General features: G+C 59.6%; 5 protein-coding genes across 7 annotated transcripts; 2 read left to right on the forward strand and 3 right to left on the reverse strand.

Moving 5' to 3' along the window:
• TESK1 (testis-specific kinase 1) lies at positions 1051–9471 on the forward strand. Of its 2 annotated transcripts, XM_021380781.1 has the most exons (10): positions 1054–1405; positions 5780–5901; positions 6000–6048; positions 6206–6352; positions 6450–6532; positions 6793–6907; positions 7020–7103; positions 7294–7383; positions 7501–7651; positions 7787–9470. In XM_021380781.1, exons 1-10 carry the CDS (start codon positions 1157–1159, stop codon positions 8797–8799), a joined length of 2103 nt encoding a protein of 700 aa, XP_021236456.1. In that variant the 5' UTR covers positions 1054–1156; the 3' UTR covers positions 8800–9470. The 2 variants fall into 2 exon arrangements, with proteins under 2 accessions (XP_021236455.1, XP_021236456.1); XM_021380780.1 differs by having other exon boundaries at positions 1051–1405; positions 6793–6883; positions 7501–9471.
• On the reverse strand, positions 9792–13969 carry LOC110389818 (B-cell differentiation antigen CD72-like). Its single transcript, XM_021380784.1, is given in 8 exon segments — positions 9792–10248; positions 10343–10497; positions 10964–11115; positions 11292–11440; positions 11601–11915; positions 12306–12395; positions 12581–12676; positions 12755–13969. Coding segments are annotated over 7 exon segments (1200 nt in total). The 5' UTR covers positions 13014–13969; the 3' UTR covers positions 9792–10248; positions 10343–10358.
• On the forward strand, positions 14070–17999 carry LOC110389821 (B-cell differentiation antigen CD72-like). Its single transcript, XM_021380788.1, has 7 exons — positions 14070–14354; positions 14433–14525; positions 14630–14719; positions 15560–15874; positions 15971–16119; positions 16268–16332; positions 16738–17999. Exons 1-7 carry the CDS (start codon positions 14090–14092, stop codon positions 16883–16885), a joined length of 1125 nt encoding a protein of 374 aa, XP_021236463.1. The 5' UTR covers positions 14070–14089; the 3' UTR covers positions 16886–17999.
• LOC110389819 (B-cell differentiation antigen CD72-like) lies at positions 18130–21169 on the reverse strand. Its single transcript, XM_021380785.1, has 7 exons — positions 21007–21169; positions 20836–20928; positions 20642–20731; positions 19210–19524; positions 18965–19113; positions 18722–18816; positions 18130–18499 (listed from the first exon to the last, which is right to left on the reverse strand). The coding sequence occupies exons 1-7, from the start codon at positions 21089–21091 to the stop codon at positions 18352–18354; spliced, it is 975 nt and encodes a 324-aa protein (XP_021236460.1). The 5' UTR covers positions 21092–21169; the 3' UTR covers positions 18130–18351.
• LOC110389820 (killer cell lectin-like receptor subfamily G member 1) lies at positions 21233–24034 on the reverse strand. 2 transcript variants are annotated; one of them, XM_021380787.1, is made up of 6 exons: positions 23676–24034; positions 23222–23332; positions 22742–22819; positions 22490–22572; positions 22198–22301; positions 21233–22075 (listed from the first exon to the last, which is right to left on the reverse strand). In XM_021380787.1, the coding sequence occupies exons 1-6, from the start codon at positions 23722–23724 to the stop codon at positions 21877–21879; spliced, it is 624 nt and encodes a 207-aa protein (XP_021236462.1). In that variant the 5' UTR covers positions 23725–24034; the 3' UTR covers positions 21233–21876. The 2 variants fall into 2 exon arrangements, with proteins under 2 accessions (XP_021236462.1, XP_021236461.1); XM_021380786.1 differs by having other exon boundaries at positions 22490–22638; positions 23676–24031.

A 24096-nucleotide genomic window follows, 5' to 3' on the forward strand; every position in this document is an offset into this window, starting at 1 on the left:
CTGCGGCAGCAATTTCCACAGTCAGGGCTGTCTCCAGGGCTTTCATTTATCCGTTACAGCTTAATTGGATGTAAACTCAGCCACTTGTAAGCAGCAGGAGCTTGAAACAGGCTGTGGTCCTGAGCTTCTCTCTTCAAGATGCCTCACCACAGCTCCTAATCTCTGCCTCACCGCTGGTGGGGCTGCTGCTCACGTGCACTCAATGGAAAGGCCAAAGCAAGGTTTGCTTGGATCCCAGCTCCACAGAGCTGTATTTTTAGCTCTGAGCACCATAGAGTAGCTGGAGACAGCAGGGTAGGAGCATGGCAGATGTTGGGATGCAAGGCCCAGTATGCCCAGGAACATGTCCTGCTGCGTGGTGGCTCCCTGGGGCTGGGCAGCCTCCAAGTACACAGCACCCAACACTTCATCAGGTGGAGGCACCAGGCTGGAGCGGTGCTGCCATGGAAAGGGACGGCCCAAACACTGAGACACGCAGTGGCCAAAAGCACCATGCCTGGAAACAACCTGCGCTGCCGTTTTTCTCAGTGGGGACAGCAGTTAGCATGGTGCAGGGCATGAGGATGCAACACGGGGAGCCCCAGGGAGGAAGGATGGACAGATCAGCAAGGAGCAGGAAGGAGGGGGAGAATGGGGGGACGTAGAACGGGAGAAAAAGAGAAGTGGGCACGTTGTCATCAAGAGCCCGTGCTTCCCACAGCCCCATGGACACCATCCAGGCAGGGAGCGGCAGATCCAGAGCACGCACCTGGGCTGGGACAGCCGTGAGCAGAACCCGGAGCCTCGGCGGGGCCCATCCCCACTGCCGCTGCTCGTAGGGGGGTCAGCACCCGTGACCACATATGGCGAAGGGCTGGATGGACGGCGACATCAGACCCCGTACATCGAAACCCCGCACCGCGGGAGGGGTCTCTGGGCCGAGCGGCAGCGGCGGCTGCCAAGGAGTTAAGGGCTGTCCCCGCCTCGGCTCCGCCCCGCCGGTGCCAGCGCTCGGGGCGGCGGAGGCGCAGCGCCGGGCCGGGCGGGGGTCGGGGCTGCGGGCTCCGCGGGGCCATGAGCGCTGCGCTCGCCCCCCCCGCACCGCCGCTGCTCGTCGCGGGGCCGGGCCGGGCCGGGCAGGGCGGGGCGGCCCGGCCGTGACCCCGCGGGGATGTGAATGGCGCGGGGGCTGCTCGGCGGGGCCGACATGGAGCGGGAGAAGCTGCCGCGGAGGCCCGGCTCGGCGCTGCGAGGGGAGCGGCCCGAGGAAAGCGAGGCGGGGGAGGCGGCGGGGCCGTGGCCGGGCTGCGGGAGGATGCGGCCCTCCTCGTACCGCGCGCTGCGCAGCGCCGTCTCCACCCTGGCGCGCATCGACGATTTCTACTGCGAGAAGATCGGCACCGGCTTCTTCTCCGAGGTGTTCAAGGTGTGCGCAGCCCCCGAGCATCCCTTCGGCGGGGGGGGCGGGACCGGGCATCGCCGTACCGCCGGGGCCGGGGAGGGCGGGGGGGAAGCCAAGGACCCCCGAGGGCGAGGAGGTGCCCGGCGGTGGCTGCGGGAGAGCCCCGCGGCCGCGGTGCTGTTGTTCCTCGGGGGAGGAGAGCGGTGTTTACAGCCAGGCCGGGCGCGGAGCTCCGGAGCGCTGCCGCCGGTGGGCAGCGGGGTGGCCGGGGGGGGTGCGGGTTGGAAAGCCCCGGCGGGGGATCCCGCAGCCTGTTCGGAGGCAGGAGGAGCGGCCGCCCCCTCGTGCAGCCTGAGCGGGGCAGGTGGGTGCGCGGAGTCTGGCTGAAGGGGACGGTGTCGCGGGGCTGCCTTTGTGCAACACGTCCCCAAGGCTCGGCATGGACGGAGGTTGCTGGAGTGGGGACGGTCACGCGTGGCCGCGCCCAGGTGTGGGGTGCGCGGGTGCTGGTGGGAGGGTGAGCTCCTGGCGGCGGTGATGGCACTCCCAGCCCGTGCGCTGCTGCGGGGCCGTCGAGGGGCTGTGTGCTGTGTTCCCTCCAAGGAGAGGTGTGTGCACATGTTTTTGTGCTCAGCGTGCCATGTATCGCCTGATGCTTCTAGTGGCTTCAGCCCTTTCTGATGACAGCTTTGCCGGATCGGGATCCCGCCAGCTCCTCTGCAGCCCCCCAAGTGCTGCCCTGCAGTGTGGCTGTGGTGGCCATGCAGAGAGGACCCTCTCCCCATGGCCATCTCTTGCACTCCTGCGGGGCCTTGGCCTCTCTGCTGGCCGGGTTCCTCCTATTGATCCTTGGCCATGAGCACACAGCAGCACCTGGGAGCAGAGGGAGGCATTTAATAAAGTCGAGATCTTTAATAATGGATGCTCCTGGGTCTCAGCCAGGCCACGGTTTCTCCATGCTCACCGTCTCTGCTCCCACAGCACACTCACAGTGCGGGGGCCATGTCCACAATGAATTTGGGGGAGCAGAGGATGCAGGGGTGGGAGCTGGATGGAGCAGCAGCAGCCAGAATAGGTGTCTGGATGGGCTTTGTGCAGGTGCAGGGGGTTGAGGCCAAGCGCTGAGCATAGTGGGGCTTGGCAGGGTGGCGGTGCCCTTGTCTTGCAAGGAGGATGCAGCACAGGGCCATGTTCTGCCCACCTCCCTCCACCCCAGAGCGCTTTTCACAGCTGTGGGCACTCGCAGCTGCCTGCTCGGCCCTGCTTCATTCCATCTCTGGTGGGCATGAGGGATGAGGAGGGGCCCACACATCTGTGTCCTTAGCCAGGTGGCTCGGCCCTAGGGTGCTGGCACAGCACAGCTGTCTGACAGCGTTCCGCTGCCCACCTCTGGCTGAGCCGTAGCAGCTGTCCCCAGGGTGCTCCCAGCCATCCCCCCGCGGAGCTGGCCCTTGTTGCTCCCAGCAGCAGCTGGTTCTCGGTGTGATTCCAGAGGCCCACCTGCTTCCTCGGGCATGAGGGCATTGCCGCGAGCCGCCTCTCCGTCTCACTGATAGACGGAGCAGATTGAGCTGGCTGTGTTCGTGCCAGACATTTTCTCCAGCCCTTAACCCGCTGTTGCATCTCTTCCTGGATCCCTCCCTGCAGCACCCCGCCTTCCCCTGGGGCTGTATCCAAACTTGCCCATCCTCCAGACTTGCTGTCTCCAGGATGCAGCCCCCATTGTGCACAGGCCCATAGCCATGGGGGGCAGCCCTCACTCAGGTGCCTTCTGCTCATCTCCTCTGATTTCCCTGCCAACCTTTGAGGTTTCCTATTTACTCACAAATGACCAGTGCCACTCATGAATGACACAACTTTTATCTGGTGCCCTTCATTGACGGACCTCATCTCATTCCGTGAAGCCAGGTGGAGCAGTGACATGGGTGGCACTGATGGGGAAACAAACCCATGCAGGCGAGCGCTGCTGATGCTCAGGTGCTCAGTGTGAGCAGCCTGGCTGGGCTTCCCACTCCTGTACTCTGCAGAGGAAGCCTTTCTTGTAGGATCTGCCTTTTCATCACAGGGAGCAGCTTTTCCAGTCCCGCCCAGTGTGAGACTTGTTGCACTGCTGGGATCCCTGTGAGCTCAGATGGAACTGTCAGGGGTTGCTTGTGGTGTTGTTTGCTCCTTGACTTGCACCTCTCTGCCCATCCTCATGGGGACACTGGGATAAGGGGACGAGAAGGGCACCCACCCTTTGCTCAAGGTGTGGGACCCCCAGGTGCTGGTGCTGCCCTGCATCTCGCCAGGAGCACAGGCTGCAGGGCCGTCTGCTCACTCTGATTAGCATGCTCTTTAAATAAGACTCTAATTTCCGCTGTTAAAAGAGCCCAGGTCCCTTGTGCTCAGGCTGGGGCTGCAGCCAGCCCCATCCCTTCCTCCAACCTGCATGACAACAGATGGGATGGGGCTGTGGGGATGCGGTGCCGCAGGTGGAATGAGGCATGGGGGGCTCTGGGGGGTGCTGGGGGGCATGGGCAGGGGGTGAGGGCTGGCTGCTGCCTGGGGGCTGACAGGCTGCTGCCTCCCTCAGCACTCAGCTGAGCTCAGCTCTAGGGAATGTGCTGGGATTCCTGGGCACAGGGCCAGCACGTGGAGAGGCGAGGGGGGACCCATGCTGCCCAGGGAGGCTCTGCTGCCCGCTGCCTTCCCCTGCTGGTGTCAGGGGGAGAATGGAAACCCCCTCAGCACAAACGTGCACGTCACATGGGGTTGCGGCTTGCTATGCTTGAGGGCCACCACTGCTTCCAGAGGACATCCAGACTGCTGGGATGGTGCCAGCACCTAGCCAGGGTGGGAATGGGGCCGTGGGAGCAAACCGTGCTGCTTGGGGACCCTGGGGTTGCAAAGGGGAATTCCACAGCAGGGTCTTCCCCTAGATCTTCCCCCTCCCCCAGGATCCTCCAGGGTTATAGTATTAACGCCATGCAGTGCGCTCAGACCTGACCCAGCCTATCACTGTGGCAGGAGGTTAATGAGCAAAGAGCTGGGCCATGGGCACGCCCTGGTCACATTCTCCCATCCAGCACCCACCAGAAGATTGCTCCCTGATGCTGGCTTGGATCTGATCATTCCCATGGAGGACAGCCACCCCGTGGCGCATGCTGCCAGGCATTTGCATGGCACCCATGGGGCTGAGCCAGCTGCCGGCGCCTGGGAGCAGCCGGTGCCACGCCAGGACCAACCCATCCGGTCCCTCCAGCCCTGCAGTGTGTGGGAGGGCAGCACTGCCGGCTCGGCTCGGCACTCAACATTTGTGAGGCTGCAGGTGGCATGGGGACGGGCTCCCTCTGGGCACAGGCGCCTGGTCCGGTGCTCAGTGGGGGTTTTGGGGTGCACTGTCCTCCGTTGTGCCAAGCAATGGAGGTCCCTGCAAGCTGGCAGGGACATGATGCGATGTAACCAGAGTGGGGTGGCAGCTGTTGCTGAATTATTCAGAGCCCCTCCATGAGCCAGGCTGTGCTGCCACTTGCTCCAACCCTGCCCAGGGCTAGTTTGGCCTCACTGCACCCGCACAGGGATTAATAGAGAGGGGTCCTTATTAATTCCTAATTTCCCTCCAGGCCCTTCAGTAGGAGGTGCTGCATGCATGCAGGGAGCCTCAGCTGATGTGCGGGGGCCACACGTGATTTGCCCTGGGTTGTGGGGGGGCATGTGGGGAGGGCCCAGCACAGCGGCTTCAAGCAGCATCGACTAAAAAGGAGAAGAGTGGTGAGCTGACGGAAGCGCTGAGGAATGCCTGCGCCTCCATGTGTGCTGGGGTGCAGCTGGGGCTGAGCGGGTGCCCCCCCCCAGGCAGCTGCTGTGGATCCCGTCCTTCCTCCTGTGCCAGTTTAGGAGACCCTTTGTGCCATCCCCTTGGCACTGGGACAGGGGACCCTATGCTTGTCCCTTTGCCCCACACATGCTCGGGACCACGGCAGGCCGGGGGTGTCCGTGTTTGGCCACCTTCCTGGCTGCTGTTCCTGGCAGGGGGCCAGCCCCCAGCTCATGTGACAGCCTCGGGTTGGCTAAATATACAGCATCGTCGAAGCACCGTGCCCCCAGGGCTGCTTGGGGAAGCATGCATCCCCCCTGTCCTCAACCCCTTGCTATGGGGTCTGGCCACATAGCCAATGCTGGGATCCTTTCCTGCACTCCTGGGACTGGGCTGCTTCTGTGGCTCTGAGGATCTGGACATGTGGTGGGGGGGAGCACAGTATGTGGGGTGCTCTGGGGATCGTGGGTTGTGTGTCATGGGCATGGGGGTCCTTGGGGTGCTGCTGTGCTCAGAGAGCCCCCCACTAACCCTGGGGTGCCCCATGCCTGGGGTGTGTGGGAACCCCCAGGGCTGAGCTCCTGCTGCACCCACTGCAGGTGCGGCACCGCCAATCCGGGCAGATCATGGTGCTGAAGATGAACAAGCTGACCAGCAACCGGGGCAACATGCTGCGGGAGGTGCAGCTGATGAACCGCCTCTCGCACCCTAACATCCTCAGGTTCATTCCTTTCCCTGGGACTTGGGGCTGCTGTGGGGCTGGGTGAGCTCCTGGGGCTGGAACCTGCTGGGTCACGCTCAGCTCCTCTCTTCTCACAGGTTCATGGGGGTGTGTGTGCACCAGGGACAGCTGCATGCGCTGACAGAGGTGAGAGTGGGATGGTGGTCATGGGGCCAGCGAGAGGGTGTTGGTGGCCATGAGGGCACTTGGTGTGTGGTTGAGGGAACAATGGGGAGAGAAATAGGGACCCACGAGCTTGGTGGGATGGAGCAGGGTGCAGCAAGGCAATGGCTCTTCCCACCAGTACATCAATGGTGGGAACCTGGAGCAGCTGCTGGACAGCCCCGTGCCGCTCTCCTGGTCCACGCGTGTCAAGCTGGCACTCGACATCGCCCGGGGCCTGCGCTACCTGCACTCCAAGGGCATCTTCCACCGTGACCTCACCTCCAAGGTACGGGGCATCCCGATGCCATGAGTTTCCCTTATATGCATCCCAGGAGTGGTGGTGTTGAGGTGAGGGCTAACGGGGAGTCCTGCTGTGCCCCCAGAACTGTCTGGTGCGCTGCGAGGCGAATGGCTACACGGCCGTGGTGGGCGACTTTGGCTTGGCAGAGAAGATCCCCACCTACAGGTCTGTCTGTCCATCTCCATCCTCTGAGCAAGGGGTTCCAGCTCGTTTGGGGCGGGAGCTGGGGAGTGATGGATGTTTGTGTGGGAATGGGGGCAGTGGGGGATGGATATGCTTGGAGATGTCCAGGAGGAGATGGAGAAAGGAATGGTGTTGGTGGCCTGGTGGTGGGAGAAATGGGAGATGGGGTGCTTGGAGAGGGGTTGGCGCAGGGAGAGTGGGATCTGGGCAAATGGGACCCTGACATGCCACTGTGTCTCCAGCGAGGGCAGCGAGAAGGAGCCGTTGGCCGTGGTGGGCTCTCCATACTGGATGGCACCCGAGGTGCTGCGTGGGGAGATCTACAACGAGAAGGTGACACTGTGCAGGACTGTCTGGGCACGTGAAGGGAAAGTAGATGGGCATCCCTGGGGGGGCTCCCGGGTGGAGGGCTTGCAGCAGGGGGCTACATGGCCTCAGGCTGCAGGTCCTTTGACTCTCCACTCTGCAGGCTGATGTGTTCGCCTATGGCATCATCCTGTGCGAGACCATTGCTCGTGTCCCCGCTGACCCCGACTACCTGCCCCGCACCGAGGTGACTCACTGGGATGGGGAGCAAGGGCAGGACACGGCAGGACCAGGGCTGGGGATGTGTCACCAAACGTGTAAAAGGGGATCTGTGTCCTAGATCTTGTCCCCACTGGGTGTGGCCCCAGGGTCCCCCCTTGCTGTGCCCAAGCCAGTGCTGGCACCCAGCCTCACTCTTCCTTGTCTCTCTGGAGCAGGATTTTGGCCTGGACGTCACCACTTTCTGCACCATGGTGGGAAATGACTGCCCAGTGGCCTTCCTCCAGCTGGCGTTCCACTGCTGCAGTGTGAGCCTCTGCGACGCGATGCCCTCATCCCTGCTTCCTATTCCCTGTCCTGGGAGGGAGCTGCCCCCACAGGGCTGGAGGGACACCACCCTCACCAGGGTCTCCTCCCTACCACAGATGGAGCCCACTTCTCGCCCTTCCTTCCTGGAAATCACACAGTGCCTGGAGGGCATCCTGCAGCACCAGCTGGGTACTGAGGGTGCTGGGGCCACCCTCTTCAGCACCGGGGACAGCATGCCCGCACCCAGCACAGTGCCCACACTCAATGGTATGTGGGTGTCCCCAGAGTGTGGGTTGCCCATCATTTTGGGGGAGAAGGTCTGTGGGACAGAGCCCCATTGCCCTCCGCCTGCATTATCCCCACGTGCCACTGGTGGTAACTCCCTCCTGTGCCCCCACCCAGGAGTGGCCATGAGGGCAGCTGGCCACGCTGAGCAGTCCCCACTGCGTGAGCTGGGGACGCAGCACCTGCAGCCGGACCAGCACCTGTCCCGCAGCCACTCTGATGTCTTCCCCCCCAAATCACCCATCTCGGAGCCCTGCAGCGAGGCCAGGACCAAGGAGACGCCACCGCGCGTCAACCCCTTCTCCCAGCGCGAGGATCTGAAGGGGGGCAAGATCAAGCTCTTCGACATCCCTAGCAAGTCGGTCATCTCGCTCACATTTGACCTGCCCCCCCCGACCCCACTGCAGCTTGCCACCCCCATCACCCCTGAGCCAGCCGTGGAGGTGCAGTGTGACTTCTCAGCGCCCACCACCCCACCCCGCAAGTGCCACTCGCTGCCTGCCTCCCCCGAGCTGCCCCACCGGGGGGGCCTGGCGCTGGGCGTGAGGTCCCCCTCCCGGCCCCCGGCCCCAAAGCAGAGCCCCTGGGACAGCGGAGAGCCAGGAACCCCATCCAGCCCCAGGATGGAGGAGCGGAGAGACTGTGCTCCCCACCGCCCTGAGCCACCACTGCCGCAGCTCTGTGCTCCGGCACCCACTGGTGGCACCTTCATCCGCACACTGGCCTCGGGAAGCAATCTGTGGCAGCCGGAGCCGCTCAACGGGCGCCTCCTCAACAACCACCACCCTACAGCGGTCAGCAAGCCGCTGTCCTGGGGCAGCGGGCTGGAGCACGGCTTCTCTGAGCTCAGCATCCCCTGCACAGCAGCAGCGCTGGAGCGGACGGAGCACGCGGCCATGCTTCCCGGGCATGGCTCCGGCATGGTGCTGGAGCAGGATGAGGTGCTGCCGTGCCCCAGCTGCTGCTTGGGGCCCTTCAGCTTTGCCTCTGTTTGTCACCGGCCGGCACCCAGCCCGCCCCGCTACCAGAACCTCAACTGTGAGGCAAAGAGCCTCCTCTGCCACGACCGCCTCCAGAAAGCCCAGGGGTCAGCGGAGCCCAGCCTGAAGCTGCCCGAGGCACAGTCCTAGTGCTGGGGACCCCGCTGGGAGCCTGGAGTGCCCCCCTGCTCCATCACAGCTCTCTCAGCATGTGGAAGCCCTTACTGCTTGGGGGGCTGAAGTGCAATAACACTGCTGCCCCAGGCGGCAGGGCCAGGTCCCCGCAGGTCTGAAGCCTGTGGGACCCCCCTGTCCCCATGGGCTCACCCTCAGTGGGCTCTCACAGCCCCTCAGACTGAGGGCGAGCAGGACTGGGCAGGGGGTGTGGAGCAGTCGTGTGTGTATGTGAGCGATGGGGTTCCCAGCTGCCACCCCGCAAGTGTAGGACACACACCTGGTTCCTGACATGGTGAACGAAACACTGTGGTATGCAGGGGACTGGGGAGGGGGCCGGCAGTGGGGGTCCCTGGGCACTGAGCCCTAGCACATGGGTGCTGTCCTGCCCAGTACCAGGGATTCGTCCACATCGCTCACCCCAAGCTGAGGGCACCCTGCAGCCCCCAGCATCTCTCGAGTGGCCAGGGGATAAGGGAGGGACAGGAGTGGGAGCCGGCTTTCCTCCCTCCCGCACAACGCACTGGTGAATGCAGAACTGTTGTGTTTTTTTTTATTATTAATAATGATAATGGCTAGTAATATATACCCAGCTTATTTAAGGTGTTCAATAAAAACTGAATGTCCCAGCAAGCCAGGCTGATGCTTGTGTCTCTTGGGGTATACAGTGAGCAGGATGGGGAGCCCCAGTCAGGGGGTGACAGGGACTTGATCTGGCTGTGTCCTTTTGGGACAGCCTTGGCTCAGTGTTACCAAAGTGGCCAACTCAGTTGAGTCAGCTTCAGTGAAATTCCAGTCTGTGGTTTGGGGAATTCCAGTTTATGGTATGGTATTGTTTTTTGACATGTTCAGTGGGCATGGTGGGGATGGGCTGACGGACGAGATGGTCTTAGTGGTCTTTTCCATCCTTAATGACTCTATGATTCTATGATCACTGGATTTGCACCATGGAGTCTTTGTCATAGAGGTAAAGAAGAAAGCAAGCAGCAGACAAGCTGTGTCTCTTTATTTGCTACAATATGGGGTCAGCCAACGGACAACACGGAGTGACACGTGCACCTCTAAAATGCCTTTAACAGCCTTGTGCTCTTCAAGCAAAGAGATTTACATACCAATTAATCAACTAAATATGGCACGCACAACCCCATAATAGAACACCACTTCCTCTGCTCTCACCAGGCTGAACATAAATCGGGGCTATTCTGCACGTGCGTGTCAGCTATTTAAATTCCTGATGACTTGTGTTGCAAAGTGTCTGGCGCTGGATGCTGCTTTTGCTTTTGAAGCGTGCGGCCACGTGGTGCCATCCTGAAGGTCACCGCTCTACTCTCTAATTAGCAATAACACCCAAATGCCAACAGTGGCTGTGGCTCCATCCTTGGGCTCCTGTGCTGCATGAAAGCTGAAGCAGAGAGGATGCAGGCGCTGCAAAAGAAGGAAGAGCTCAGTGGGGCTGGGATGGGGTTTCCCCCGTCTTTCCCCTTTGCTGCCTTGCTTGTGCACCATGGGGTGAGCTCACCGTGTCACTGCTGCCATCACATGAACGGAGAGCTGGGCCCTGCTGCCTTCTCGCAGATCCAGAGGTGCAGGTCAGCCGGCCCCTCACACGGCGCCGGTTTGATGTTCCCACGGCTGATGACGGCGCATGACCCGTTGGACTTCGGCTGCCAGGGTCTGGATGGGAACACACTGCATCAGGGCTGCCCCATGCCAGCAGCATCTCACCCTGGAGGTGCTCCCTGTGTGCTCAGAGCAGAGGGGCAGGCCGGGGCCGGGCAGACGGGGCTGTTCCTCCTCACTGGTTTCAGACACCACAAGAGGAAGCAGAGGCGAGCTGGAGTGGTGGCAAACGTGACGGGGAGGAGCCTGGGACCCCGTGGGCAGGGAGCATTGATTTCCCCTCCAGGAGGACCAGGGTGGTGTGTGGGAGGTAGGGATGGGGCTCAACCATTTTGCTTAGACCCTAATAAAGTGTGCAGGTTCTTTCATCCCTTCTCTCCACCTCCCATAGGCACAAGGCTTGCTTTCCCATTGCATGGGCTCTGAGCATCTCAGCCCAGTGCTCACACATTGGGTACTGGAAGGCTGTAAAGTGTTTCTTCAAGTCTCACCAGAGAGGGGGGATGTGGACAAGGGGTACCTCTCATAAAGCGAGCCATCCACCCAGAACCAGGCGTCCGTCAGCCCATCACCATCTGGGTCTCCTTCCTCCAGCCACTCGTATTCGTACCAGGGGTACCTACTCTTCTGCAGCCCGATCCAGTATGCGATGTCTGCATTCTTCAGGAAGCTCTGGGGAAGGGGCAAAAGGGCCTTTGGCACTTTTCCATGGGGGTTAGTGGCTGCAGAGCCTTCATCTTCCCACAGAACCTGAGCAGCCCCAACCCCACACTGAGCTCCAGGGATGCCCACGCGTTGTTGGACGCCCTCAGCTTGCAATGCCCCAGCCCTCAGCTCTCGTTCCCTACCGGCACAGTCCAGCGACTCCAGGATTTGGTGATCAGGAGCTGAGAGTATTTCTCCTCGCACTCCGCTCTGCTGTCGTCCCACGTCTTCTTATCCGTTGAGATGAAGAGGCACTTGCCCCGGTAAAGCAGCCACCCTGAGGGGCAGCAGTCTGGAGACAGGGGCACAGCTCAGCTCGGGCACTCACCAGTGTCTGCAGAACCCCATCTCCCGCAGAGCCACAGCCTTTGGACCATCTCCACCCCATGGCCAAAAATCCATCATCCATGCCTTGACACTGCGGGGGTGCTGGGGCTGCCCTATCACCATACCTATAGCCGTGCAAGAGCGCAGCAGGGTCACGGTGCTCTCGCTGGCATTCAGCCTTCCCTGCACGCTGTGCAGCTCCTTCTGGGTTGCATCCAGGGCCACTGAGACATGTGCCAGCTCAGCTTCCCACCTGCCCAGCTCCTGCCGGCTGTTGTTGCCTTCCTGCCATGCTTGTTTCAGCTCTTCTTGCACTCGTGCCAGCTCCTGCCGCATCTGCTCCAGGCTCTGGTCCCGCACCCGCACCTCTTGAGAGAGGCGGCCGTGCTCGGCTGCCTGCTCCAGGGTTGTGTCCTGCAGCTGGCGAGTCACCTGCCAGTCTGCGGACAGGGCAGGGTGAGATGGGGCTTGGGAATGGGGCAGCCTGGTTGGGCAGCAAGGGGCTGGACATGGAATAGGCAGAGCAGTGGGTGACTCCACTGAGTGGGAACGGATGGGGAGGGCTGGGAAGTGTACGGACTGAGATGGGTAGGACCTGGCATGGTGAGCTGGGGTAGGATCAGGACAGGGGAGCAGGAAGGAAGAACCAGGTGAGGAGTATGGTTGATGGCAGACAAGGGAGGTACCCATGATGTGCAAGGGACAAGGTGCAGCTTGGGGCAGCTGGGGCTGACAGACCTAATTCCATGTTCATGGGCATGTCTGTGGCACCCACCCCAGCTCTCACCACTCTCTGTCCCCATGTCCCAGTGTCACCTGTCCCCACTCACAGCATGTCCCCAGCACCACAGCGGCCACCAGTAGCAGCAGACTGACAGCCAGCAGCCCTGCGAGGACACAGCGCCGGCAGGACCAGCACCCTGCAAGACACCAAGTAGCCATGCGTCACCCTCTGTCACCTCCTGGGCATCCCCAGACAGCGTGGTGGCAATGTGGTGGCACAGCGTGGGCGCTTCTCTTCAAGGAGGAAATGGGGAGTGCCCTGAAGCAACACGCGCTGTCCACAGCACGACTTCCCACATCCCCATCCCATCCAGGCACTCACCTGGGCTGTGCTGGGCCCCTTCCCCTGCTGGCCCCACAGGCATCATCTCCGGTGTGCTGTTCTCATGGGGACTCTCAGCCTCATCCATACCGAGGGCTGTGGGAGGAAGGTCAGGCAGCAATGAGGTGATGATGTTGGCCATGTGGGGAGGTGTGATGATCCTGCAGCTCTCACCTGCCTCCAGCGCCTGGCTGGCCGTGCCACGGCCCCCTGGCCCTTTGGCAAACCTCAGGTCAGTGTAGAGCACTCCGTGGGCCATGCAGACAAGCCCTGAGCCCCACTGCCTTCCACCCAGCTCTCAGGGGTGGTCTTTGCACCCTGGCTTGGGGTGCAAAAGAGAAGTGAGGCCAGCTCTTGCAGAAGCAGAAGTTGGCTCTGAACCACAGCAGATGGGACCAGCGAGGCACGGCCGTGGGGGCCAGCACCCTGCCATTGGCCCAGCACTACCAGCACATCCCCACCCACACCCCAAGAGCCGTCACAGTCCCCTGGGTGCACCGCAGTATCAGGCAGCCCAATGTGAGAGTACAGGCAGAGCAGGGCTGCACACAAAGGCCAGGGTGGGCCGAAGCAGAGCTGGGCACAGGAGTGCTGGGAATGCTCCACTGGAGATTGAAGGTGCTCACGGTGCGCATTTTCCCTTCATGCATCAGGGAATATGGATCTCCTCCCACCACAATGTGCAAAGGCAAAGCTTCAGTAGCTCCTACCCAATCTCCAGGAAGATGGAGCACATCTTGCTGATCATGAGGTGGCCCATAACCAGGGAGGACATGGCGATGGCTGGGGGATCTGAGTGGCGTTTCCCAAGGACAAGTGCCACCTGCCCCACATGCCTGCCTGCTACCATGGGAGTGCTGGGATGAGGGCTAGGAGAAGGGTCAGACTGGATATCAGGAAAAATTTATTCGCAGGGAGAGTGCTGAGACTGCCCAGGGAGGTGGAAGAGTCACCATCTCTGGAGGTGTCCAAGAAACATGGAGATGAGGCACTGAGGGGCATGGTTCGTGGGCATGATGGGGATGAGTTTGCGGTTGGACTAGATCATTCCTATGATTCTAAAGGGACAGCAATGGGGCCACTCACTATGACCCTTCAGGACGTGGGACACATGTCCTGCTCTCCTAGTTGGCAGAGTGGGGAGCGGTGTCCAGTGGTACATGGAGAGAGCTGCTGGTGGGGATAGGGCAATGAGACCCACTAGTGCTGTTCTTCAGGGGGAGTCCCTGGGTGTCATGAGGTGTACGAGCTCTGGTTGCAGTGTGGAAATCCCCTTTAAGCATAGGGGGAAAAATGCTTCCACCCATCACAGTTCTCAAGACCCGCTACAGCAGGGGGCCATGTCCACATGGGACAGGATCAGCCCTGTGCGACCCATACCCACCTTGCTCAGTCCCACTCACTCCAACCCCAGAGATGTGATTCTCTGCCCTCACCCTGCTGCACCCCATGGCTCAGCTCCAAACGGTGAATCCAGGGGACCGTGACGGCTCTTGGGTGTGGGAGGGGATGTTCTGGTGTTGCAGGGCCAATGACAGGGTGCCGGTCCCTGCGGCTGTGCATCTCTGTTGCCTCCGCCACCACTCAGTGCCAACTTTTGCTTTTGCAAGCACCAGCACACTTCTCCTTTGCACCCTGCAACAGGTGGCTGCAGCGTGGACAGGACAGGACAGAACCACTGGGAGCCCCATGGCCCAGAGCGTGCTCTACGCTGACCTGAGATTTGCCAAGGGGCCAGGGGGCCACGGCACAGCCAGCCAGCTGCTGGAGGCAGGTGAGAGCCATGGGACCCTCACACCTCCCCACGCGGCCAACGTCGTCACCCCATCACTGCCCGACCTTCCTCCCACAGCCAGCTCAGATGACACAGACAGCCCCTATGAAAATGTTATACCAGGATCAGCACCCACGGGGACAGCAGGGGAAGGGACCCAGCACAGCCCAAGTAAGTGCCCGGAGGGGGACAAGGGTGGGGATAGGGATGGGGACGGGGGGCCTCACTGCCCCCCAGGAACGTGGGTGACTCATGGCTGTTGATGTGTCTTGCAGGGCAGTGGTCCTGGAGGCGCTGTGTCCCCGCGGGGCTGCTGGCAGCCAGCCTGCTGCTGTTGGTGGCCCTGGTGGCCGTGGGGACCTGCTGTGAGTGGGGATGGCATGGCTGGGGAGAGGAGTGGTGAGGCGGGGTGGGGGTCAGAAGGAGCTCAGGGCTAGGGGCTGGGGGCCGGGGATGGTGCTGCCTCTCACTTGTCTGCCCCATGCTGCCTGCGCTGCGTGTGCTGCCTGCATCTTCCAGCGCTGCCTGTGCCTGCACTGCCTGTGCCACCTGCGCTGTCTGCATTGCCTGTGCTGCATGTGCTGCCTGCATCGGCCGCCCATGGATTACCATTGCTTCCCATTGCTTCCCAATACCTCTCACCACCTTCCCATTGTCTCCCATCACTTTCCATTGCATTCCATTCGTTTCCATTGCCTCCTACTGCCTCCTTTTGCCTCCCTTTTCCTTCCTCTTACTTCCTACTAATTTCCATTGTCTTCCATTGGTTGCAATTACCTTTCACGTGCCTCCGATTATCTTCTCATTGCCTTCCATTAATTCCCATCACCTCTCATTGCCTTCTAGTTTTCATCCCAGTGCCTTACATTGCCTCCTTTGATTCCTCCTTGCCTTTTATCGATTCTCATTATTTCCCATTCATTTCCATTTGTTTCCTACTGCCTTCCACTACCTTCCATTGCCTCCTATTAATTCCCACTGAATCCCCGTGTCTTCCTGTTAACTTCCCACTGCCTCCTACCACCTTCCCACTAAATCCCATCAATTCCCATCATATCCCATTACTGTCCAACTAACTTCCCATTGCATCCCCTCCCCTTCACTCCCCTGGGGCTGCCATGCCTGACTCACACGTGGCCATGACACATGCCCCCTACTCAGGCTGCCCCATCCCCATGCCCCAGCTCATGCTGCCCTGTCCACAGACTGGCAGGTGACCCGCCAGCTGCAGAACATATCCCTGGAGCAGGCGGCCGAGCGCAGCCACTTCTCACAGGAGGCACAGGTGTGGGAGCAGAGCCTGGAGCAGGCACAGCAGGAGCTGGCACAGGTGCAGGAGGAGCTCCAGCAAGCATGGCAGGAGGGCAACAGCAGCCAGCAGGAGCTGGCAAGGAGGGAGGCCGAGCTGGTGCGTGTCTCGGGAGTCCTGGATGCGACCCAGAAGGAGCTGCAGGATGTGCAGGAGAAGCTCAGTGCCAGTGAGCAGGCAGCAAGCAGCCTGCGTGTCTGCCTGAATGCCGGTAGGGGCACGGTGCAGCGGGGACGGGGTGGTGCCTGGGGGATGCGGGGCCCATGTCTGCAGACGGCCAGCATCTGAACCGTGCCGCTGTCCTCAGACTGCTGCCCCTCGGGCTGGCTGCTCTACCATGGCAAGTGCCTCTTCATCTCGGCACTGAAGAAGAGCTGGTGGGACGGCCATTGGGATTGTGTGGGGAAATCCTCCCAGCTGCTGGTCCAAGGCGGATGGGAGTCGTGGATGCTGCCGGTAGGTATGGGGGCTGCGGCTCCCCAGCAGGGTGCCCCCACTGCCTGCTGCCACCGCCCTGGTGCATGGCCCACTGGGAGCACAGCTGGTCCCAGTGCTCCTGGCCACCGGGTGTGGGGCAGGCACTTGACAGCTTCTTTCCCCACAGCATTTTCTGCAAGCAGATGGTGCCAAGTACTGGATAAGGAGAGAAGACCCTTACAGCTCGAAGTGGTTAGTGCATAAGTCTGTAAGCTGTTTCACATGTAAATCTAGCAGTTCTTGACCCAAGCATTGGAACTGCAGCTTCCCCCATTTCCTATACCCCCGAGGTGCCTTTTCAACTCACGAGATTCTCCTTAGAGCGGTGCTTCGAAGAGCCTTAGTCAGAGCCTACTCATGGGGCACAGCACCATGCTCCTCAGGTGGGGATGCTCAGCCTCAGCATCACATCACAGTGCACAGTGTGGTGCCTTCCATACGCTCATCCACTCCTTACCAGGAAGGACTTGGTCACAGAACACCACTGTCAGGAAGGGGACTCTTCTCCCTTCATTGGGTCCTCAGTGCAGGAACTCAAGGGTGGGCTCAGAAAGTGGATGCTGTCCCTGTTTCTCTGACATGTGTCCTGTCTCCTAGGTATGATTACAGTGGAGACTGTGCACTGTTAGTGGCTGGGAAAATGCAGAGCTTTCCATGCAAGAAGCCTTACCCATGGATCTGTGAGCAGCCCCCAGCTCTGAGCAGAGTGTCCGAGAGCCTCACTCCTCTCCTGACCAAGGACTGACCCTGCTGCCAGCCCCTCCACATCACAGGCCTGCAGAATTATCCCCACGCTGTGCATGCATTGCTTCCAACGTGTGGCAAAGAACTGAGAAAATGGTCCAGAGAAGTTGCCTGTGTTTTAAAGGAAGACTTATGAAAAATAGACCTCATTCCCCTTTCTTACATGCATGCATGTACCATGGCCAGTCTTTCATGGTGATACCATGTTGGATTCATGGGGGTATTCAGGTTGGATATGAGAAAAAATTTCTTCTCTGAAAGAGTGGTGATGCACTGGCACAGGCTGCCCAGGGAGGTGGTGGAGTCACTGTCCCTGGAGGTGTCCAAGAACCGTGGAGATGGGGGCACTGAGGGACGTGGTGAGTGGGGGTGGCTTGGGGTGGACTGGATGACCTCAGAGATCTTTTCCAACCTTAATGATTCTATGATTCTGTGGTTCTACCTGAGGAAGGTGTGAGCAGCAGTGCTATCAGCATGAGAAACAGACTGGAAGTCCTGAGAGGAAATGAGGGTGCAGTGGGGAGCCCTGAGACCATAAGGGGAAAGGAAGGAGCTCTGAGGCCATGGAAGGAAATGGAGGTGCAGTGAGGATCCTGAAAACCATGGGGTAGGTGGTGAAAGCTTGGGAACACAGGGGAGAACCCTGACTCCAGGGAGAAAAGATTCTAACGACAACATCAGCAGTCAGCGATGGGGCAGCTGTAAAGCCAAAGCACTTCCCAAGGCAGACAGGTTAGGAACATCAGTGGGACCATCATAGCCATCTTCAAAAAGTGTAAGAGGTGGTGGCTGTGCAGAGGATGTGAGCAGGGCTCAGTATGGGGTGGCTGAGAGCCATGACCAGAGGGCACTATGAGCATGCCATCAAGATCCAGGAATGAAACTTGCCAACCCAAAGGAAGGTTGGAAAGCTGAGTACGCATGTGCTGTGTTAATATGGGGTTCTTGCAAGGAAGTTTTTGGTGGTTGTGAGGTACCACAAGGAGGTGTTACCCAGGCAGAAACTCATGTGTTACACAAGCCAGGTCCCGTATATGGCCAGGAACTTATTTTCAAAAAACACGGGTGTTGACTAAGTTTCTAATCAGCACTTTTACCTTGTTAGGCACCTATCAACTCTACCAGGGTACAATGTAACTCCTCAAGGCTTGTGTGATGTTGAGACTCTGCTCTGAGGCTCCAGATGCTTATCTAGGAACAAACCAACCTTCCCTTGACAGAATGTTAGGTTGTGAAGAGCTTGAATTAACTGCTGAAGGCCCTGAGTTTATTGCCAAGTATCAAGCATGGGCATGAGTGTGAGACACAGAAAGGCAAGGTTTAAAACACCAGCTCTCTCTTTTCCCATCTACTTCCCTGGAGCATGGCAGGGGACAAGCATGGAGCCATGCACAAGGGGAAGGCTGTCTTTCTTTTCTATCCCCAGCTTCTTTCTCCAAGTCCTGCAGTGGAGAGGGAGTTCTACTATCACCCTTTGACCAGCAAAGGAAAGAGGCTCTCTGATACGCTGCTTATCTTCGGAGGTTGCTCACAGATCCATGCATACTCATCACTGCAGCTTTTCCTCTCTATCCTCCCGCTGGCTGTTGCAGCACAGTAGGCAAACCTCTCTCCCCTAGAATGGAAGGAGCAGGTGGGAGGTGACAGGGTGACAAACATGAGGATGTCCCCAGCCCACTGCCAGTCACCAGGCCCTTCCAGCAAAGCAGAAGAACCAGAGTTGTCCCCACCTGAACATCTTTCCATGGGCAGGGACAGGCACCCAGGGAGGGGGTAGTGCATCTACCCCTGGCTGGCCATGTTGGCAGGTGTAGATGGCCAACTTGGATCTACTTACTGGACATACAGCTTCTTATCCAGCCACTGAAGATCTGAATACCATTGATATCTTCCTCCAACCCAGTACTTGGCACCATCTGCTTGCAGAAAATGCTGTGGGGAAAGAAGCTGTCAAGTGCCTGCCCCACACCCGGTGGCCAGGAGCACTGGGACCAGCTGTGCTCCCAGTGGGCCATGCACCAGGGCGGTGGCAGCAGGCAGTGGGGGCACCCTGCTGGGGAGCCGCAGCCCCCATACCTACCGGCAGCATCCACGACTCCCATCCGCCTTGGACCAGCAGCTGGGAGGATTTCCCCACACAATCCCAATGGCCGTCCCACCAGCTCTTCTTCAGTGCCGAGATGAAGAGGCACTTGCCATGGTAGAGCAGCCAGCCCGAGGGGCAGCAGTCTGAGGACAGCGGCACGGTTCAGATGCTGGCCGTCTGCAGACATGGGCCCCGCATCCCCCAGGCACCACCCCGTCCCCGCTGCACCGTGCCCCTACCGGCATTCAGGCAGACACGCAGGCTGCTTGCTGCCTGCTCACTGGCACTGAGCTTCTCCTGCACATCCTGCAGCTCCTTCTGGGTCGCATCCAGGACTCCCGAGACACGCACCAGCTCGGCCTCCCTCCTTGCCAGCTCCTGCTGGCTGCTGTTGCCCTCCTGCCATGCTTGCTGGAGCTCCTCCTGCACCTGTGCCAGCTCCTGCTGTGCCTGCTCCAGGCTCTGCTCCCACACCTGTGCCTCCTGTGAGAAGTGGCTGCGCTCGGCCGCCTGCTCCAGGGATATGTTCTGCAGCTGGCGGGTCACCTGCCAGTCTGTGGACAGGGCAGCATGAGCTGGGGCATGGGGATGGGGCAGCCTGAGTAGGGGGCATGTGTCATGGCCACGTGTGAGTCAGGCATGGCAGCCCCAGGGGAGTGAAGGGGAGGGGATGCAATGGGAAGTTAGTTGGACAGTAATGGGATATGATGGGATGTTATGGGAAAGCGATGGGAGGCAATGGAAAGTCAATTAGAACGCAATGAGTGGCAGTAGAAATCAATGGTCAACAAAAGGAAGGGTGTAGGAAAGAGCAGGATGTCAGTGGGAATGCACTGGGATTCAATGGGAATCAATGGGAGGCAGTGGGAGGCAATAAGAAGCCAATGAAAATGCGATGGGAATCAATAAGAAACAATGAAAGGAAAGGAGAAGCCAACAGAGTTTAATATAAGGCACTGTGGAGAATACTAGAAGGCAATGAGAGGTGATGGGAAGTGAAGTGGAAGGGAATGGCAAGCAATAGGAAACAAGGGACTCGGAAATAACTGGGAAGTTAATGGGAAGGCAGTGGGAGTCAGTGGGAATTAATGGAAGGCAATAGAAGGTAATGGGAATGCAATGGCAAGCATTAGATAATGGGAAAACAATGAGAGTCAAAGTGGATCAATGGGAGGCAACAGGAAGTCATGGGAAGGGAATGGGAAGCAATGGGAGTCAATGGGAACCAATGGGAGACAATGGGAAGGAAACAGAAGAGAAATATAAGATAGAGGGTACTGATTTGGAATGGAACTGCAAGCAATGGGAAGCAATGAAAATCAGTTAAACATAATGGGAAGGTAATGGAAGGCAATGGGAAACAAAGAGAAGTCTATGGGAAGGCAAAGTCAATGGGAATTGACTGTGGGAAGCAATGGGAAGCAATGGTAATCCATGGGCGGCTGATGCAGGCAGCACATGCAGCACAGGCAATGCAGACAGCGCAGGTGGCACAGGCAGTGCAGGCACAGGCAGCGCTGGAAGATGCAGGCAGCACACGCAGCGCAGGCAGCATGGGGCAGACAAGTGAGAGGCAGCACCATCCCCGGCCCCCAGCCCCTAGCCCTGAGCTCCTTCTGACCCCCACCCCGCCTCACCACTCCTCTCCCCAGCCATGCCATCCCCACTCACAGCAGGTCCCCACGGCCACCAGGGCCACCAACAGCAGCAGGCTGGCTGCCAGCAGCCCCGCGGGGACACAGCGCCTCCAGGACCACTGCCCTGCAAGACACATCAACAGCCATGAGTCACCCACGTTCCTGGGGGGCAGTGAGGCCCCCCGTCCCCATCCCTATCCCCACCCTTGTCCCCCTCCGGGCACTTACTTGGGCTGTGCTGGGTCCCTTCCCCTGCTGTCCCCGTGGGTGCTGATCCTGGTATAACATTTTCATAGGGGCTGTCTGTGTCGTCTGAGCTGGCTGTGGGAGGAAGGTCGGGCAGTGATGGGGTGACGACGTTGGCTGCGTGGGGAGGTGTGAGGGTCCCATCGCTCTCACCTGCCTCCAGCAGCTGGCTGGCTGTGCCGTGGCCCCCTGGCCCCTTGGCAAATCTCAGGTCAGCGTAGAGCACGCTCTGGGCCATGGGGCTGGCGGGCTGCCCCAGGCAGGAACAGGTCAGCAACTCTGTTTTCTACTCACTGCAGTCACATGATAACTTACAATCAGGTATGGGGTGGGGAAAGTTCTTGAATTATGGGAAAGCAGAAGTAACTGACTGATTTGCAAAATGTGATTTCCTTTCTGACGTGGGTCTTGCGCAGAGGGCAAAAGCACCACTCTTTCCTGCACAGCACTCTCTGCCTTGTTCAGCATCACATCATAGCATCATAGAGTGGAGAATGGCTCAGGTTGGAAGGGACCTTACAGACTCTTTTCCCACTCAGAGGGTGGGAGTGAGCAAAGCACTGTGAGGTGCTGAGCTGCCTGTGGAGTTAAACCACACCACCAACCTGGCCTTCATTGTGCAGCACCAGGAGCCCCAGAGCTCTGGCCACAGAGTGACCAAGCTTCCCCCCATGTCCTCTTCCCCATCCCATCATCCATTCCATGTTCAGGTAGCAGTCAGTGTGGGGGGCGCCCAGGAATGTCCTTGCTGAACTGCTGGTCTGCTCCCACATGCAGAGGATAGACACCAGAGCATTTGCCCCAGCCCACACAGGAGCTGCTCCATGTGCTACCAGGCTGTGGGGACACTTGGACCGATGCTGATCTGAACCCCAATGCTAAACCCCAAACCCAGCCACAGTGTGAGTGTCAGAGTTTATTAGCAATGTGCAACAAACAAAGGGGAGGGATGAAGAGTACAGAGGCAGTGCACTGGGCACTTGGCAGGCAGGGGTAGGTGCTGGGTGCTGGGTGTCCCCATGGTCACCATGGCCCCGCGCAGGTGTAGGTGGTGTTTCCCCAGAGGAAAGCAGGCGGTGAGGACTGCAGCCACTGCAGGGTGACCGCACTTTTCTCACAGACCCAGCCGAGGGCTTCCCCACAGTGGCCACCGGACAGCCCTGATCCTGACACCCTGCCACAGGCCAGGAAGGAGCTGGTGGAGCGCTGGATTGGGAAGAGCCTGTGTGGAGAGAGTGGGGTGAGGTGGGAAGAGTGGGAGGCAGGGGGCAGAGCCAGGGAGCACGTCCCCGCCTGTGGGCTGGCTGTCTCCCCATCACATCCCTGACCTTCTGCAGCACTCACCCCTTCAGCACGGTGCCATCCAGCCACTTCCATTCAAACCTGGAAGAGCTCCGCTTCAGCCCCACATGGAAGACATCCATATGGGACACATGTGTCAGGAAAGCCTGCACAGGAGACAGGTATGAGCTCCACAGGGACACTCAGCCACAGCCACTTGGCTCTGGCACAGCATCCAGATTCCAGCTGGATTTTAGGTGTATGGGCAGAGACAGTGCTGGAAGACCACCAGACAGACACTGATGTCACCCAATGGCCATGGTGAGGTTGGAACAGCCAGGGTAGGGGTACTCACCAGTGTGCTGTTGGCTTGGATGGTGACCAGCTGTGCTCCCCTGGAGCAGCAGTCCTCCTTGCTCTGCTCCCAGCTCCTTTTCGCTGAGGAGAAGTAGTAGCAGTGCCCTGCATGCCACAGCCAGCCAGCTGGGCAGAACTGGCAGCTCCCTGTGCACAAACACAGCCTGTAGGGGCTGGCACTGAAGTGGCAGGGGACAGCTAGGGTGTCACCAACCCTGCAGAGAGGACACCACACTCGTCCTTCTCCTACCTTGCAAAGCCTGTAGCCCAGAGGTGAGGTCCTCCATGCACTGGGGACCACGGCAGCAGCTCGCCTGTCGGGCTAAATCTGAAAAGAGGAGCACAGTAACATGCCCAGTTTTTGGTGATGTGCCTTCCAAGCTGGCCAACACCACCACTGCTGGGAGTTCATCACACAGCTGGCTTTTGGAGAAAGTGTTTCTGCCTTTTGGTTTCAGCATCACATCCCATCTTCACACCACCACCAGGTGATGGAGCAGAATGTCCTGCTGTCATCCCCAAGCCCACACTTTTGCCATACCCTCCTGCCTGTATCTCCAGCAGATGAAGGTGGTTTACCTGTCACCCATCACTTTTTCATTTTGTCCCAAAGCCCACAAACCTGCAGCTCCCTCTGCCTCAGGCAGGATGACACACAGAGCAAATAGGGGGTGCACACAGAACCATGGTTCCAACCACAACTCCAACATGGGGACATGGGGGCACTCACAGTGGAAGCTCAATCCGACAAGGATGATCTGTGCCAGCAGGAGCAGCAGGGACAGGGCTCCCAGGCTGAGGGCTGCCCAGTGCCAGGGCATCCGTGCCGTCTGCACAGGGGCTGAAAGAGGAAATGACACTTGGGGCTGAGTGGCAGCGATGGGGAACCCCACCACCACACCCCAATATCTGTGCACTGCAGGCAGGGGGCTCCCCCAGGCTCTGTCCCCAAAGAACAACAGAGTGTTGACATGAAATGAAGATGTGGCACAGGGAAGGCAGCGGAGCGGGTGCCTACATGCACTATGCCACACAGCTGGGCTGCAGTGTGCGGCCACCCCACTCCGAGAGCAGGCAGTCTGCAGTGTGGGCATGGGGCAAGAGGGTCTGCAGGAGGGGGTAGCAGCAGGGAGGGGCGAGGATGCTGCTGCTGGAAAGCAGGATGAGGAACAGTGTGCCCTTACCTGGTGCAGGGGGCAGGCGCAGCTCAGCGTACATGACACCCTCTTCCATCCCTTCTCCCTCTTTCTCTCACTCTGCGCTCCACGACTATGGAGGGAGCAGCAACCCCCTTCCCCAGCCTCCCTCTTTGGCAGCCGAGTGTGACACGAAATGGAAAGTGTCACTTCCTGGTGAGGTCCCCGAAGACACCAGCTGGGTGACAGCCCTGGGGGGTGCAGGCTGGCACCCTGGCACAAGGGAACTCTGCGCCCACGGTGCCGACTGCGAGGGCTGGGGATGTGAAATATTCTCAAGGCTGCTCTGCCTGCACTGGGAACAGCGAGGAGAACCTCTGGGAGCAGGACACGAGGCTCTGTCCCCAGCAGCAGGGCGGAGGGGGCGTGCGCAGAGGTGGTTTCTGCCACCTCTTTTGCATGGGGCTGC

Source organism: Numida meleagris, chromosome Z, assembly GCF_002078875.1.
Source record: "Numida meleagris isolate 19003 breed g44 Domestic line chromosome Z, NumMel1.0, whole genome shotgun sequence".
Taxonomy (NCBI): Eukaryota; Metazoa; Chordata; class Aves; order Galliformes; family Numididae; genus Numida; species Numida meleagris.